General features: G+C 42.5%; 1 protein-coding gene across 4 annotated transcripts in view; it reads right to left on the minus strand.

The window, feature by feature from the left end:
• Nucleotides 1-10,474, minus strand: part of arhgef1a (Rho guanine nucleotide exchange factor (GEF) 1a) — a 126,337-nt gene extending 115,863 nt beyond the window's left edge. For all 4 annotated transcript variants that reach the window (XM_044170512.1, XM_044170511.1, XM_044170510.1 and 1 more), the window contains exon 1: nt 10,235-10,474. In XM_044170512.1, the coding sequence (XP_044026447.1) occupies nt 10,235-10,297 (63 nt within the window). In that variant the 5' untranslated portion in view covers nt 10,298-10,474. The remainder of the gene's footprint in view (nt 1-10,234) is intronic.
• Between the last annotated feature and the right edge of the window lie 8,522 nt (nt 10,475-18,996).

Consider the following 18,996-nt stretch of genomic DNA (forward strand, 5'->3'; position numbering starts at 1 on the left):
TAGTATGTGCTCTATTTCAAAAGTCTCAGATTAGGTCGACTTTGGGTCAGCGATGGTGATTGTGACTTGAAACAGTAAGAAAGTAGTCGGCTGGAAAACCCTAGCTGGCTCAGTTGCCACCAGATGTCCGATCCCCGGTATAATAAATATAGTTAACCAAGGCGATCATCTCCTATTGAAAAATATAATGCACTATCCCTTACTGAATCAATATGGAATGTGATTTGTCCTGTATTTTTGTGCACACCGTACTCTCTGTTTTCACAGGCTTAGAATGACATGAGAAATAATAAAACCAAAAGAGTTTCAAGAGACATAGCAGAGAAGTATTAAAGGTGCTATTGATAACACTGATAACATTCAGCCACTAGATGACACACTCCCCCTCCCCCCTTCCATTCCATTGGTTGCCAGTTCGTTGCGCAACCTGCATATTTCATGGTAGAGTGGAGTGAGACTCAGACAGACTCAGTCATGTCAAGTGATGAATCTTTCGTGATAGAGTAATGAATTAATTTTGCAACATACATTAGCTATATGCTGCACTTACCCACTTGGCCAGTAGATCAGAGTTTTACATTGTATATTTTTGTATTGTTTTATTATATTCATTTTATATTTTTTTACATTGTATATTTTCACTGGCCCTGCACCCAAAAAGGAAAAAAAATATTATCCCCATTATTAATAATTATAGGGGCCCTATATTGCAACAATTACTGTAAAAGGACATTTCAATCATCCTATCACGATAATCCATTAGGAAATTTAAATATTTACATCTTAATCCAATCAAAGAGTACAGTACATTGTAGGGATGCTATTAAATCCCACAGTGCTCGACATTAGACAGACAGCTACAATAAAAGTTTACGTTAGCTAGCATAAGTGTTAGCGTAGTGTTGACTAACATTAGTCGAATTATTTTCTTGCTGAAAACAAATCTCATAGCAAATTATAAAAAACAGCTGAGCACCACACAACAACAATGGCTACAGGGAGAAAGGGTTAGCAAATCATAGGCAGAGTAGGGGTTGGACTTGGTGGAAAGTCAGTGGGGAAAAAATTACACTAACCAGCCTAACCAACAGAAGCAAAGAGTAGAAGTCAATTGGAGGGAGTGCTGGCAGAAAAAAATAATTTCTTGAATGACAGGTAAATTGTCTGTCACTCAACGTCATTGTTGCCCTGGTTACGAAGACTTGAGCTGCCCAAGCAGCGCTAGGGCAGAGGACACAATGACTCAATTCATGATACCCCAGATTTCCCCCAGAGTAAATTGTTGTCGGCTAATGCATGTACTGTTGTTATTAGATCGCCTTCTGTGTTTAAAGTCATCATGTGACAGTTAGCTATGCTGTGCCATTCTGCCAGATTAACCAATTGACAGTTCTCTGAGGATGTAAGCAGAAGACCTGATCCCTCCGCACGTGCAAGCGTGTGTGTGTGTGAGAGAGAGAAATTTAACCAATAACCCACTTGGTGGACATTAATCTGCCAAAGTCTAGGCTACCCCATCTTTAGAGAGGTTAGAAAGGTTAAAATGAGATTTATTTTATAATGCCTACAAATACTCTTGTGACTCTTTTTTTACTTTACATTCATGTTGAGGACTTTGATTGATGCATAAAAAGGGACTTTGAAATTGAGGCATAAAAAGCACAAATTGGTGCATAAAAAATCATCAGAATGCAGGAAATGAAGTGTCTGACACTCAAAATCTCATGGGGGAGAACCTCAAGACCACTCGATTTGATTTGTGTTCTCTTGACATGGGGCCACTGGCAAGGTGTCCCTTTTTTTTCCACACTGAAGGTGGCCGACGCTTATGGAAAACCCCGGTATAATGCAACAGAGCTTTTCATTTTTATTTATCAATAGGGCCGTGTTAGAATGCTGTTCCTTCACAGCTCTTGTAGCACTTGTAAACAACCTGGCAGTTTTTCAGAAAAGCGATGTGCTCATGTGTTTTGTTTTTTCTCCCTCTAACAGGCTGCTATATGTTAGCAGAATCTGTGCTGCCACATTGTGTCTCTACACGTGCTGCCCTGTAATGTTTCTCTTTTCCAGCTTTTCTCTGTGCTAGAGTTCTTTTAAGAGCTTGATGGCTATATCCAGCCCGATTATTAAATATCTTGTCATTCACTTGAATCTTGTCTCTTCATCATTACATACAAAATCAGGTAGCTATTTTTGGTGGTCAAGCATGTTGTTTTTCATTTTGTCCTTATATTCCCATCAAATTTGATGTTTGTACATGTTAATTTCAGTCATGGATTGTCCTTCCATGATGTAAACAAGCTCCACTTTATAAGATAATCAGTTGTGCAAAAACAGCCCGTCCTCACCAGAAGGGGTCAAGGTGCAATTTGTATTTACGACAGTGGTGTAAAAGTGAATTGCACTCCGAAACTGTAGGGACGCCCTATTGTATAAAATACCAATTCTTGCATAATAGGGCTTTAACAGGGCACAATCATTGATCAGTTTACATGGTCAGACAGACAATCAAGAATTTGCTTAAAAGAATTGGGAAAATAAGCATTTTGGGAAATCAGAATCAGAATCAGAAATACTTTATTGATCCCAGAGGGGAAACTCTTTTGTTACAGCAGCTCACCATCACCTCAGTGTACACAGGAATAGAAGCACTAAGCAAAAAATATAATACACTATAATACAGGTCAGAAAATAAATTAAGTACCAAGTGGGTATAAGTATAAAATTAAAATAAATGTGAAGTACAAAGTGGGTTTACCAGTTGATGATAATAATACGGCATAAAGTAATAGTGCATGAACTGTCAAGTTAAGAGTAGTAAGTAAGTAAGTGCTTTCATTTGCTTTTATGCCGAGACTTGAAGAGATCTATACTACTCTTATGTACAGTATGTGCATTAACTATGAAGCTAGAGTCAGGAGTTGATTAGCTTAGCTTAATATTAACACTTGAAGCAGGGAGAAACAGCTAGCCTGGCTCACAAATTATACAGGTCCAGATACACAGGCCCCAAAAGACCAACAGTAAAACACACTGACACACACCTGGCAGAAGCAGCAACATCCATCCCTCTGTTGTTTCTACTGTAGGCTACCCGCTTCTGCTTTCAAGGTTGCAGAAACAGCAGCACCAAATCCAAACTTCATCCAAACTATTGTGATGACCCTCTGACCAGGCCTCTCCCTCCAGGAGCCTGGTGGGTAACACTTGTTACTCTCTTTTTTACAGTCTGGCTCTAGTAATCCCAGTCCTTTTCACAACAACAAACTCCAGAAACCCCTAGAACTTCCTTAAATGTCACAGTCAAAATGTGTAACTCCATCCTGTAATTTTTCTCTACGCCTTCTCTCCTCTACGCCTCTCAACTTTCCCCTTAAACTTCAGGGGGAGATTGGGTATATCGCCCTTGTGGATCTTTCAATTCAAGTTGCTACCATGTTTTGGACCCGATCCCCTGCCCATATTTATCAAGTGTTGCAGAATCACTCCTAGGAATTGCTCTGAGAGATAGGACTATAAATACTCCTACCTCGGCAGAACCTGAGTGTTACTGATGAAGCCTCCTCCACTTACTTTCAGCATGCAGACGATGTGGCTGTTTTACAACACTGAAAGTGGAAATTACAATGACGTGTTGTAGTTTTCTGGCATTTGCAGTTTGAAATATTACAGGGGCATAATTAGATATGCAGGTTTTATGTGTATAGGCAAATAAGCCAAAGATTATATATGCAAAAAATATGATGCCAAAGTACAGTAGACAGTAAACATTGCTTCACATGGCCCTCTGGACTGGATACCTATGTTTACTACATGCATTGACATATGAATATATAGCAAACATAACAACAAACAAATAGTTGATATAGGAATATGAGACTTTGGGCCCTAATTTAATCATGCAAGCAAAACAAGTGCAAAGCGGGTGTTGGGTGCAGAGACTGTTAGGGCACATCCAAGTGCACCTGTTATTTTGGTTCATGTAGGTATAGCAGTGCAAAGTGGCTGGATGAAGGTGAATATAGATCAGAGGGTATGGTGATTAGTAAATGCACTCTCAGCCAGGCACATCACTGGTCTTATCGCTCTGAAACAGCTGAGCCAATCACAGTGATGCATGAGGACAACAGCTCAACAAATGAAGAAACACTTCTTCAGGAAATCATACTGTTGTCTAGATGTTGCAGAGTGGCACAATTGCACACACACAGGACCAAATGTGTTGGGGGGGGGGGGCTTAACAGATAATTAGTACAATTACAATAGAAATAAATAAGGAACTGAAGGAGAAACTTTTTATACAATATAAAGCTGTTTTGGACAACAGATAGGCCTACTGTAATACTTATATTAAGTTATATATAAATGCTGACCGCTTTACCAACGTTTTTGCTTTAATCACCTTAAAAGTAATTTTTGATGCTGATTTAAACACATCTATTGGTTGGAGTGTTTAATTCAAATATTTTATTACCATTTTAAGCGTTATTCTGTTATTTCTGCACATTTGCTGCGAGTTTTCTTTTGGTAATGATAATAAGGTTCTGAGACGTCTATTCTCAGCTCAAGACACTGTTTCCACCAAAATACCAATAACTCGCTTTGCGCTGCCTCATATGAATAAACCTTCCACCTGTGTGTGCCGTGCACTCGGGAAAAATGAATTTCAAGGTCAAAATACCAAACTGTCAGAGCCATTGCAATTTCATTGCAATTTATTTTTTAGGAATACACTGCTATCGCTATATGAACTTGCAGAAATGTAGAAAGGCCTCACGACATGGTTACAGATGAGTTCCCCTTTGATTAAAAATAAACAAATTCAATTTGTTTCAAGGTCACAAGTAAGCAGGTCAGCTGAAGTGATAGGCCTGTGATGATTAGTGTATCAGAATAGTGGAGGGAGAGAGGAGAGAGAGAGAGAGAGAGAAAGGGGTGAGAGAGAATGAGATACAGCAAGTGAGAGAGAGAGAGAGAGAGAGAGAGAGAGAGAGAGAGAGAGAGAGAGAGAGAAAAGAATACTTAAACCACTTTTGAATTATTATTCCAGTGCAGTTTTACTTAATAAAAAACTGGGCTGTAATTTATAAAGCAATTAATATTGATTAATTAATAAACATTTATAAAATTCTCACCAATTTGTTTGTCTCACCAAATTTGGGCCTGTTTTCTACATAGCTTTCTGTGGTAGTGTAGCCAACACTGCACTGTTCAGTATTGATCTAATATGATCAAATCCACACATGATAACAAAAATAATAATTATATGCATAGCTGCACAAAACAAAACAATATAAAAGCAGCACATACTACATAAAAACACATCCTGCCACATGTCTAAATAAATGATATGCCTCATCGACAGAAGTCGCCTGCAAAGAACCCCACAGAAGCTTAAAAATAGCTACCAAACTGATGGGAGATTTTTTATTTACTGTTATCTCTTATAGGCTATAATTTATTGTGCACTGTTCAGCTTTAACAGTGCACTATGACAGAAAACTGACACATCTTTCAGAGCCTTGATAGGATGACAGCCCCTGGAAAAAAATCACTCACCGTTGAGTAGGCCTACGTATATTACTATGATAGATTAAAACAAATAGAAAGTTGGATAAAGTCTTGAATGACAGAGAAATCTAAAGTTAAAGAAGAAAGAAAAAATATATATTTCATAAAAATATGAAATATTATAGTGATGTTAAAGTAAGCTCACTGTTAAGTTATCAAACTCTACCAGATCTGTCCAAATATTTTATACAGGCCTTGAATTAAAATGTAATTGAGCTATTGTGTTCCAGATTTGTCATTATTTTTTAATGATTAAGCACCTCTAATTGTTGATTCCATCCGCTGAAAGTTACGGTTATCCTTAAAAACTTGGCTTCAATCCAGATATTCTTGATAAATTATGATACAGTATCTCTCCTTTCTGTCAAAAATACTGTAACGTTCTTCTCCAATGATTTTAATGATTTTAATCTGGATTTCAGTAAACGATATAGCACAAAACACACCTGTGGCTTAGTGGTAGAGTGGATCGTCCACCGTTATACAGAAGATCAGCGATTCGATCCCAGCTTCCTCCAGCCCACATGTTGAAGTGTACCCAAATTGCTTTGTTCTGATGAGCAATTGGCAACTGCCATCAGTGTGTGAGTGTAATATGTAGTGTGAAGCACTTTGAGAGGTCAGAAGACTAGAAAGGCGCTATACAAGTACAGTCCATTTAACATAGCAAAGAAAAGACAGGCTCATCTGGCTCTCTTCCCCCCACATCGGCAACCTTAACGTAATCTTTGACAGAAATGTTTAATTCAAACATCAAATAAAAATGTAAAAAAGTCCAAAGTGCTTTTTTCCATTTGGAAATACTGTCTGTCTCCACCTATCCCTCTCGTTCTCAGCTGCTGAGACTCTGATCCATCGCCTCATCACATCCAGACTGTATTTCTGCAATAGTCTTCTTCTCATCCAGAAATTTGCTGTTTGACTCTTCACTTAATTCTGCACCCGAGAACACATCACTGCAGTCTTAAGACTTCCCATGGCTTTCTGTTTTGCAAAGGATTCAGTTTAAAGTCCTTCTCATGACATACGAATGTCGCCGTAACCAGGCCCCTTCCTACATCACTGACCATTTCCATCACCACACTCCCTCTTGCAGCCTCTGGGCTGCCGACACCCTCCAGAACCAAGCACCAGGCCTGGAGTGACATGACTCCCTCCTCCTGGAATTCTCTCCCAAGACTCTTTCTCCATATTTAAAAAGTCAAAACTCACCTTGGTGTGTGCTGTTATTGCGCACAGGTGTATAGTATATGTGTACATTTGCCATTTGTGTGTTAGGTGTTCCCCTTTAAGGACAGCTGTAAGCAGCTGTGAGGATGTAAATGGTCCAGTAACCCAGATTGATTCCTAACGGGCAGTAGAGCATCCTGGGTAATTTAAGCCTTCCTGACCAACATATTACTGACAATATAGTACTGACAGTGACAAGAGATGAATAAAAAACAGGAATAAATGCAAACACATACAGGGTGTAGGAAGTAAGAGAAGACAGAAAAATGGCTGTGGGTAAATATATTACACAATGGGCATAAATGTAGGGTGGTTGGGAGTAGAAGGTGGGGTGCTATTGGCGTAAGCCATACTGTCTCATAGACACGCTAGGTTACAGGGCCCCTCTATGCGCAGAGCTTTTTAATTTTAATCTTGTTTTTTGTTCATTTAGCAGCCAAGAGTGATTTCAAGTAAGAGGCTTGTATCTGGGCAGAGATAGATTTTATAACTGTGTGTTATTTTGCTTAAATTTCATTGTTGTGAATTGTGCTTTGCTTTTTGGAAAAGTGACAGGCCGCTGCGCTCGAATTCCTGTGTTTCTTTGTGTTAAGCACGTTCCATTTTGTATCGGTACCATGCTGTTGGGCCGTTTTAATTGTGTTAGCTTTAGCCACTGTGGGAGCTAATAATGGTGCTTTATCAGACTAAGGTCCAGTAAAACGGTTGTTGTATGAAAGTCTACTGCTGGATTACTGTGTGATAAAGGGACAGCTATTACGCTTTACCACGGCATTTGAGATTCCTTGTGCCTTACTCTGTGTGCTTTCCTCTCTCTTCTCTCTCTCTACTAACCCACACACCTTTACACATACATTCACACGCTTACACACATCTCAAACGGCCCAGATAACGTGGTAGCTTAGCCAGCTAAGCTGCACGTTATTTTGAGGACAAATAGAGCTTGTCCTCCCATTTTAGCTCTGTCCCTTTGTTTGAGATTCGCCGGTCTGCCTGCCATTTGGTTTTGTGTGGGACGACTGCCCACGTGGCCGACACCTTCCTTGCACCCCCCTCTCTATTGTCCTACACACACACACACACACACACACATACACATCTTATATTCTTGCTGATTGTTATATGCTTATTGTGTTTAGACTAGACGGTAGTGTTTGTTGGTTGAAGTTATTGAATATTAATCAGTGGTAAGGTTAAATAAACACTGTTGTATCTTTTAAAGAGCAGTTGCCTGTGGTTATTGTGTGTACATGATGTGATAATAGCTGGTTGCGAAGGTCAGATCTCACCCTTCACTGTCTCCCCTTCTAATGTAAAATAGTCCCTTATCAACATTTTTAGGTGGACAGCCACCTTTGAGACTGTTTTTCACGTTTAGTTATTGGTCCCCAATCCCAGGGTGGTGCCCCGTAATTATTAATCTATTAATAATTGTGACAATATTAATAATTGTATTAATATTTATAAATATCAGCTTTAAAATTCCCTATTCATATATATTCATACCTCTATTACTGCTGTGCAATATCCTCCGTCTCATTATAATCTTAATAAGTTACACTTAACTTAATAGTTCACTATTACTATGCACTATTACTTTATACCGTACTTTATACCGTATTATTATAGAAAAGGTTTTAGTCGTAGTCATCTGGACACTATTTTCAGAATCAAGACGTTTCGGCTCCCATCCGGAAGTCATTCTCAATTGTGAAAACGACACGCTAACTCTGGATTGCAGAGCGCATTTGCATCTAAAAGCTACAAACCACACATTTGAAGACAGTGAGGTGAAGATTCTAAGTAGAGATAAGAGTTGGTTTGAAAGAGGAGTCAAAGAAGCCATTTTGTGAAAAAAGAAAACCCCTCTTTAAACAGAAATGGTGGTCTGAGGTTCAATTTGCCAACCGTTTACCACAGTGTATTAACATCATGGTCAAGCCAATCATATGCTAATCAGGTACTTAACAGTGATGAGGGAGGTGTAGCCAGAAAACAATAGACCTGATTACTGGGCCATCATGAAACAAAAGAAGATCAGGTTTCAGGTGAAACTAGGCAGGTTAAACAGCACTCAGGAAGACTCCTTCCTGAGGGCAGGGCTTAAGCAACACAGAGTAGCTTAAATTTCTTCCCAGACCATTTTCACAATTGAGAATGATTTCTGGATGGGAGCCGAAACGTCTTGATTCTGAAAACAGTGTCCAGATGACTACGACTGAAACCTTTTCTACGATGGAACACTCCTGGACGAATGAGGGACTACACCAAACTTTATTATTATCATCAACCGGTAAAACCACTTTGTACTTCATACTTATTTTAATTTTATATTTATACCCACTTGGTACTTAATTTATCTTCTGACCTGTATTATAGTGTATTATATTTTTTGCTTAGTACTTCTATTCCTGTGTGCACTTATGTGATAGTGAGCTGCTGTAACAAAAGAGTTTCCCCTCGGGGATCAATAAAGTATTTCTGATTCTGAACAGATCAGCGGTGGGATTTGTCTTTTTATCTATTATTATTATTAATTATAATATTAGTCTTTGAGTCTGAATATATTATTATTGGAATAGGAGTCATTGAAACCAACTCCAGGAGAAATTAAAAAAGACAGATTGGAGAGAGAAAGAGAAGGATCAAGTCCAGCAGAAGCTCAGTGCAGCAGGTGGAGGGTGAAACAGTTGAGGGCTCACAAGAACTGCAAATTGCATGACCTTAGTAAATCCAGCAGATTACATAATCAGCTGGTGTCCACCTATTTTTTGTGTGACCCTCTCATATGCGCACCTTGCAAATGAGAATGCCTCATATCTGCGGCTGTAAGACTGGTGCAAAAACCTTAGTAAATCTAGCTTTCAGTGGGTTTTTTATATATTTATTTATACACATTTTCAGGCCTACAACATTCTCAAAGAAAGCAGTAATATCACACACACACCCACTGCCATTTCTATGGCAACAGTTGCTATAGTCTAATATCCACTGAGCAACCACACTGTGTACAAGCAAACATACATACACACCACCACCTACATTCACAAATACATACAGACGAATGGAGCTATGAGGCCTGAGAGGCCTGTGCTGCTGTTGTAAAAAAGGAAATGTTTTGAGTGCAAAAACAGGGAATGACTCAGTGATATAGAAAGAGGGGGAAGTGACAAAAACAGAGACAGGAAATGAAAAAAAAACTTAGTATGACATAGTAGTAATCTCTGTACATCTACAATATTAATGTATAGTTAGTAAGTTAACATTTTCCTGTAATCAATTAAGTCACACCATTTTACACAAAAGTTGTGGTTGTTTTGCCTGTCCCATTAAAACACTGTGTGGCTGGCAGGGGCTGAAGTCAGTCAGATGCCATTGCCTGATGTTATTTTCTTTAATGTTACACTCAGTGATGAACATAGGGCCAACTCACCCGCAGGTTGATCTCCCTCATCCGTTCTTGCCGCAGCTTCGACAGATTGGCAACTCTGGACATTGTGACAGCTCTATTTTCTCACAATGACAGATTCAAAAAGGTAGTCAGCAAGACAGAAAATAAAATATCCAATATTAAAGTTTGTACGCTTCTCTGTGGATCTGTCAGATCCCAGCCAAAGAGAAACTAAAAATCTTTCCTCACTGGCCAACTGCAATGTGCTTCTGCTTCTAGTGAAGTGGCTGTTCCTGTGAGAAATCTGACTTCTGAATCATCACCGCCCCCTCACACACACACACACACACACATGCACATATATGCACACACATACACACAGTGTTCAGCTGTCTGTGAATGCCTGGTATATATACTATTATTTGCTCTTTGCTACGTCCCAATATGAAATCATTTACAAAATGCTAAAATTTACAGCTACTATTCACACTGATACAAGAAAAAAAGTTAAAGGCTTGTATCACCTGTCAGTTTATCAAAACGTTCATTGCACACATATTACATTTAAGTCTGAGAGCATGCTGTGTATGATGTGCTGTAACCATGACAGAAACTCAAATTGCAACACAAGCATCTGAAAGTATTCAGTTCCTATATTTGGTAGGTGAGCAGTTAAATAATATAAATGTGGTGGTCCCTGACAGCTGAGTAGATTTTATTTGTCTGTTGTACAGTCATTAGTGTTGGGAGTATTGATTACTGTAATATAATTCTATAATCTAGTTAGGATTATTGGTTTAATTAATGCGTCAACTGATACTGACATTTTCTCTCACACACCATATACTGAAATTAGTTCCACATAATGTACTGAATTAACTGCCACAAACCAGAGTAAAACAGCTCTCACATATATAGAAATTAACTCACACATTAACACATAATTAAAATACTTGCTCTTGTGTAATAAACTCACTGACAAAGGCAATTGAATTTGTTTGTGTGTGTGGTGTGGGTGTGTGTGTGTGTGCATGCGCATGTGTTTATTATTATTATTTATTATATAGTGTTTATGTGTTTATTTGTGGTTTTTGTAGAATGTGTTTTACAGGTGTGTTCAAATTTGTCTGATTTATATAGTCCAAATTATGTCCTACATGGCAGTTACACAGAGCAGACATTTTTTGCTGCCATGCTTCTTCTAGGTCTCATGTCAGGTTCCCACCATGCATGTACAAGCTTTGGAAAGAAGAGTATTTGTCTTTATTTTGATTCTTCAAGAAGCTTCAAGAGGCTTGTCCAGCATTACCAGAAAGCTCATCCACTTTATGGTAGAAATCTGTGTTGCCACTGGTTACCACTTGGCTACTTAGATTAGACACCTTAACTGTGTGTGTGTGTGTGTGTGTGTGTGTGTGTGTGTGTGTGTGTGTGTGTGCATGCGCTTGTTTGTGTGGATTTCCCTAGTGAAGATGGAGGAAGACTGCACTAGTATAGCAGGAAATGTTTCGACACAGTGCCATACAATCATACTCTTGACACACTTTCATCTGTCTATTAGATCATCAGAAAAAAAACAGACGCACGCATGCACGACAGTCTTTGCTTATATCTAGTTTTAGCCATGGTAGCTAGCTAGACTTATGGCTCTAGGGATAGCAATGTTGATATGTACATTGTAAATTATTTTAGTTGTTTTCACAGTATTATTACTGTATTCTCAACAGTTTAGTACTGTATAAACTGTGTACAGTAAGTTACTGTAGATTTTCACTGCATTCTGGGAAAATATTACTGTAAATTTAAATACAGTAATATTTTCACATCTAACTTGGTGAATTAAAGGTTTATATCTAAAGATTTATATCGACCAAACCAAAGTTGGTGATTGTTGGAACAGTGGAAAGACAAACCAAGATAGTTTTGGTGAGTTTTATTTTGTTTCTGTCGAGTTTGAATGAAGGGTGTTTTATGATGATCTGCTAGGTAAAATGATTGTATTTATCAATGGAGTCTGGTGGCTTTGAGGATAGCGATATAACAGGAAACAGGTTTCTGGTTAAACAAAAAGGATCTTACTCTTTAACAAAAAGGTCCATCTCTGTAGGGTCCTTTCCATTATGTTGTCATAACAAGTGTCAGTGGCAAAAACAAGCACCTTTAGTGGACGTACTTTGATGGTGCGCAATTGTCCAGAAGGATTACATTGCAGCCTATATTTTGCGGTTTTGATATTGTGAGTTAGGCATTTTAGATGAAGTTTTGCCTCAGTGATTGATTTGTGTTTTTAATTTTTTGCCAGACTATCACAAGTGCTGTCTCCCCTGCTCCATATGATGCCACCACCCACCACCACCACCACCCTCCTCACCTGGCCTTGAACAACTCCAACTCTCACCTGGCCCCCACCACTACCTATACCCTCCTCACCTGACCAACCCACCACCACCTCCACCCTCTTCACCTGGTCAACCCACCACCATTGTTTACTAGTTTGATGGAAACACATCCGTTTCAGTATTTTACCTCTTATCCAGGCTGGCTTCTACCAGTCTCTGTGGCCACTTAACAACAGCTCAGAACAGATGGAAGCATTTTCAGTGGAACCCATTTGATATATTGATTGCCAACTGCCTAAGCCATTGTTAGACTATCAGTCTTGTTTTAAAACAGATCTGTTTATATTGTTGCATTATTGTTCTGTATTATTATTATTGTGTTGTTCAAATTGTAATACATTTTCAACATTTTTGTGCAGTTAAGTCAACAGCTAAATAACAATATTTTATTGTAATAAATACAGTAGTATATACTGTAGGTATATACAGTAGCACTGTAAAATAAATTACAATAATATTAATATTTCCATAACAGCATAATACTATACTCCATTTTACAGTATGCCAAAAAATATCAATACTGTACTTCAGCGTGGTAAAAAATAACAGTATAATACTGCAACTACTGGATTAGGTAAGTTTCCAGTAAGTTACTGTTAATTTGACAATAAACTGTTTACAGTGTAGGTCCACCATGTGGACATTTATGGTCCCCAGAGGATGAATCCTACTGTCTTTGGATATCTCTGATTTTTCTTCTACCACCACCAGCAGGTTGACATTTTTGGCTTTTAGTCGTCATTATATATATATATATATATATATATATATATATATATATATATATATATATATATATATATATATATATATATATATATATATATATATATATATATATATATATATATATATATATATATATATATATATATATATATATATATATATATATATGAAGACGTGCTGGAGGAAGGACCATCTTGGGAGGACAAACCCCTACACGGGATGTACCACCGAACATAACTGAAGTGGCTGATATCAAGAAGTCCTACCAATGGCTAGAGCGGGCTGGATTGAAGGACAGCACAGAGGCACTCATCATGGCTGCACAGGAGCAGGCCCTGAGCACCAGAGCAATAGAGGCCCAGATCTACCACACCAGACAAGACCCAAGGTGTAGGCTGTGCAAAGAGGCCCCTGAGACAATCCAGCACATAACTGCAGGGTGTAAGATGCTGGCAGGAAAAGCATACATGGAGCGCCATAACCAAGTAGCTGGCATAGTGTACAGGAACATCTGCACTGAGTATGGACTGGAAACCCCAAGGTCAAAGTGGGAAACACCTCCAAAGGTGGTAGAGAATGACCGAGCCAAGATCCTGTGGGACTTCCAGATCCAGACTGACAGAATGGTAATGGCGAACCAGCCTGACATCGTGGTGGTTGACAAACAGCAGAGGAAAGCCGTTGTGGTTGACGTGGCAATACCAAGTGATGGCAACATCAGGAAAAGGAACATGAGAAATTAGAGAAGTACCAAGGGCTCAGAGAAGAGCTGGAGAAGGCCTGGAAGGTGAAGGCAACAGTGGTACCCGTGGTCATCGGAGCACTCGGGGCAGTGACCCCCAAACTGGAGGAGTGGCTACAGCAGATCCCTGGAAGAACACCAGACATCTCGGTCCAGAAGAGTGCAGTACTGGGAACAGCAAAGATACTGCGCAGAACCCTCAAGCTCCCAGGCCTCTGGTAGAGGACCCGAGCTCGAAGGACGAGACCACCCGCGGAGGGTGAAGGACAAAGTTATGTCAGCAGGTAGACACGGGACACAGAGGTTAGTACTGAGACGAGGGAGTTTATTGAAACAGCCAGACAGAGAAAAGCAATGACAGGAGCTAAGCTAGGAAAGTCTATGGGTCTTATCTTGATGTAGCGCTGGTAGTAAGATCCACTGGAGGAGAAGGGTGACAGGAAAGCCGGGAGCTGACGAAACACACAACGGAGAAGTCCAAAGTCCAAAGTCCAAAAGGGGTTGTCAAAAGAAGCTGTGGTCGGGTTGAGTTCTCGTAAGAGGTTTGAGACCAGACAGTGAGTGAACCGGGGGAGTGAGACTATATAGTGTGGAGTAGATGATTAGTGGCAGGTGTGTAATTAATACTCAGGTGAGTGCGATCTGCTGATTGCAGTGGGTGGAGCTGGTGGTGTCAATATTGGCTCTCTGACAGTACCCCCTCCTCCAGGAGCGGCTCCTGACGCCCGCTGACGGCGACGGGGTCGGCCTCGGCCTCTGGGTGCAGCACGATCCGGATGAGCACTGTGAAAGTCCGTCAGTAACGCCGGGTCGAGGATGTCGTCTCGTGGAACCCAAGATCTTTCCTCGGGCCCATATCCTTCCCAGACCGCCAAGTACTCTAGCCGGCCTCCCCGTCGCCTGGAATCCATAATGGCCTCCACCCGGTAGATTAGGGGTTCCTCGATCACATCTGGAGGAGGAGTTAGGGGTAACTCCCCGGGTTCTGTGGAAGACGGAGACACAGGTTTTAGGAGGGAGACATGAAATGAAGGGTGAATGCGGTACCTAGGGGGGAGCTGGAGCCGGTAGGTGACGTCATTAATCTGCCTCTCGATGGGGAATGATCCTATGTAGCGGGGACTCAGCTTACGGCAAGGCTGATGGAGACGCAGATCCTGAGTGGAAAGCCAGACGCGATCCCCTGGATGATAGACCGGGGTAGGGGATCGTCGGGCATCAGCAAACTGCTTGTGTCTCCGTACAGCATGCTGCAGGTGGACATGGGCTGAGTCCCACACTCTCTCGCTCGCTCAAAACCAGTGGTCGATGGCTGGGACTTCAGAGGGTTCCTCTGTCCAGGGGAACAACGGAGGTTGGTAGCCGAGTACGCACTGGAACGGGGTGAGACCCGTGGTGTTCTGCTTTAGCGAGTTCTGTGCGTACTCGGCCCACGGAAGGAAGCGGTTCCAGCTGGTTTGGGTGTTGTGACAGTAGGTCCGAAGATATCTCCCTATCTCTTGTATCTTCTGCTCAGTCTGGCCGTTGGTCTGAGGGTGATAACCGAAGGAGAGCTTGACTGCTACTTGGAGGTGTTTGAAGAAAGCCTTCCACACACGTGAGGTGAACTGTGGTCCCCAGTCAGAGACGATTTCTTCCGGGATACCAAAGTTGCGGAATACCTGTTGGAAAAGGGCCTCTGCGGTTTCAAGAGCGGTAGGCAAGCCCTTCAAGGGAATGAGCCTGCAGGCCTTGGAGAAACGGTCCACCGCGACGAGTATGCAGGTGAAACCGTCTGATTTGGGTAAGTCTGTGACGAAATCGACTCCGACGTGGGACCAGGGTCTACGTGGTGTATAGACTGAGCATCCTTCCACGAATTGGGAGACATCCCGGACCATACTGGTCTGAGAGTACGCTGGCTGCCTGGGTGTCCAGAGCCCGGAGAAGCATGCGCTGAGCCCAGAAAGTCTTTACATAGGCTGGTTGGGACGTAGATCTTACCCTCTGGGCCTCCCGGCGGAGCAGGTTCCGAAACTGCAGCGGCCTGTATTTGGTCGTTCAGGTCCCACTGGATAGGGCTGACAAGTATGGCTGGAGGAAGGATGGGTTCTGGTGTGAGGGTTTCCTCGGGAGCATGGATTCTGGAGAGGGATTCGGCTTTTACGTTCTTGTCTCCGGGTCTATAGGTGATGGAGAAGTGGAAACGGGTGAAAAAGAGGGACCAGCGGGCTTGGCGAGGGTTCAATCTTTTAGCAGTACGGAGGTATTCCAGGTTTTTATGGTCGGTGATGACAGTGAATGGGTGATTTGCTCCCTCCAGCCAATGCCTCCACTCTTCTAATGCCAACTTTATAGCTAGCAGCTCCCGGTTGCCGATGTCATAATTCTGCTTCGCCGGAGACAGCTTCTTAGAGAAGAAAGCACAAGGATGGAGTTGAGGAGGCTCTCCGTGGCGTTGGGATAGCACCGCTCTCACGCCGGTAGTGGAGGCGTCCACTTCTACCACAAAGGGGAGCTCTGGGTTAGGATGAGTGAGCACGGGAGAAGTGCAGAAGGCTCTCTTTAGCTCTTCAAACGCGGCTCGAGCTTCGGGGTTCCAGGACAGTGACTTAGGTTTACGACGGAGCAGGGAGGTGAGAGGAGAGGACATGAAACTGAATCTCTTTATGAATCTGCGATAGAAGTTTGCAAACCCTAGGAAACGTTGGAGTTCCTTAACTGATTGAGGAAGTGGCCAGTTCTTGATGGCTTGGATCTTCCCCTGGTCCATATGAATGCCCTCTGACGGAACTGGACCGTGGGGCGATGGAACTCACACTTCTCACGTTTCAGGTAAAGCCAATGTTTCCGGAGCTGTTGGAGAACCTGCGTGACGTGGTGGCGATGTTCAGCCAAGTTCCGGGAGTAGATGAGGATGTCATCAATGTAGACGATCACAAAACGATGAAGAAACTCCCGGAATACCTCGCTTCATGAAGCCCTGGAAGACCGCTGGAGCATTGGACAGCCCGTGCGGCATCACCAGGTATTCGTAGTGGCCTGAAGGGGTGATGAACGCCGTCTTCCATTCGCTCCCTCCCGGATTCGAACGAGGTTGTAGGCACTCCGCAAATCCAGCTTGGTGAAGATGCGAGCCCCACGGAGTTCCTCGAGGCGGCAGGGACCAGAGGAAGCGGATAGGGGAGCTTGACAGTTTGGCTGTTGAGGGTCCGGTAGTCAATGCAAGGCCGCAAGCCACCGTCCTTCTTTCCCACGAAGAAGAAGCTCGAGGCCGCAGGTGAGGTAGAAGGTCGAATGAACTTCTGTTGGAGAGCCTCCTCGATGTAGTCCTCCATAGCGCTCCGGGATGGACAAAGGATACACGCGTCCTTTAGGCGGTATAGCCCCAGGCAGCAGGTCAATGGCACAGTCCCATGGCCGATGTGGTGGTAAGAGGGTGGCTGCCTGTTTAATGAAGACATCCTGGAACGCCACATAGTCAGATGGGACGTCGAGATCTGGCGGTGGATCCGGACTCTCCACACGAGTGGCATGTACCTGGACAGGAGAGTGACTGACCGGAGGTTTAGGAACCGAGGAGATGCACTGTTGAAGGCAGGCTGGACTCCATCACAGAATCTCACTGGACTCTCATTTGACTTCCGGAGAGTGTTGAGCGAGCCATGGGCGTCCCAGGATGGGACGGTGGGGTCCTCCAGTACCAGGAAGGAGATCTGTTCTTTGTGCAGGCAACCGACACGTAGGATGATGGGTGGTGTTTGATACTTCACTCTACCACGTCCCAGCGGTTTTCCCTGGATGGTTTCCACCTTGAGTTCAGCATGAGGCAAAAAAGGTAACTCAAGTTGTTTTAATAACGACGGGGAGATGAAGTTGCCAGAGGAGCCCGAGTCAAGGAGGGCTCGTACTGCAACGACAGACTGAGGGGTGAGTAATTGAATTTCTAGAAGAGTTAATTTAGAAATTGCAGGAGAACTGGGAATGGTACTCACCGCAGGACATGGAGGACGGGTTGGGCATTTCCTGATCTGATGCCCAGAGGCCCCGCAATACAGGCACCGGCCCTGGTTCAAACGGAGTGCCCGTTCCTGGGGAGAGAGTCGATGAGAATCAACCTGCATGGGCTCCGGTACTGGAGGACAGGCTTCGGGTGAGAGCGGCAAATGAGCAGATTCTTCTGGCTGGCATGCGGTAAGTAGCTGAGCGATTTTCACTGTTTTCTGCATGAAGTTCTCAAGTCCAATACTGTTCTCGTATATTACCATCTTCTTACGGAGTTGGGAATTCAAACCCTGGCGATAGGCTGTCATCAGTGCAGCCTCATTCCATCCACTAGCAGCCGCAAGCGTACAGAACTGTAGTGTGTAATCACTCGCTGATGAATTTCCCTGACGTAAGCGGAAGAGCTGGTCGGAGACCGCCAGGTCCCCGGTGGCAAGACCGAATACTTCCTGGAAGTGGGACGAGAAGTTGGAGAAGGAGTTAATCATGGGAGATTGTGAGTTCCAAAGAGTCTGAGCCCATAGCAATGCTCTTCCGGAGAGGAGGGAAATGAGGAATGCCACTTGGGGTGGGCAGGGTGACAGGAAAGCCGGGAGCTGACGAAACACACAACGGAGAAGTCCAAAGTCCAAAAGGGGTTGTCAAGAGAAGCTGTGGTCAGGTTGAGTTCTCGTGAGAGGTTTGAGACCAGACAGTGAGTGAACCGGGGGAGTGAGACTATATAGTGTGGAGTAGATGATTAGTGGCAGGTGTGTAATTAATACTCAGGTGAGTGCGATCTGCTGATTGCAGTGGGTGGAGCTGGTGGTGTCAATGTTGGCTCTCTGACATATATATATATATATATATATATATATATATATATATATGGGTGGATTTTGTAGGGACTTAGCAGCTAAAAGGTTAATATTATAACAGTTCATCAAAAAAGTACTTACAGCTTACTGTAG

The sequence above is a fragment of the Siniperca chuatsi genome, linkage group LG17 (assembly GCF_020085105.1).
Source record: "Siniperca chuatsi isolate FFG_IHB_CAS linkage group LG17, ASM2008510v1, whole genome shotgun sequence".
Taxonomy (NCBI): Eukaryota; Metazoa; Chordata; class Actinopteri; order Centrarchiformes; family Sinipercidae; genus Siniperca; species Siniperca chuatsi.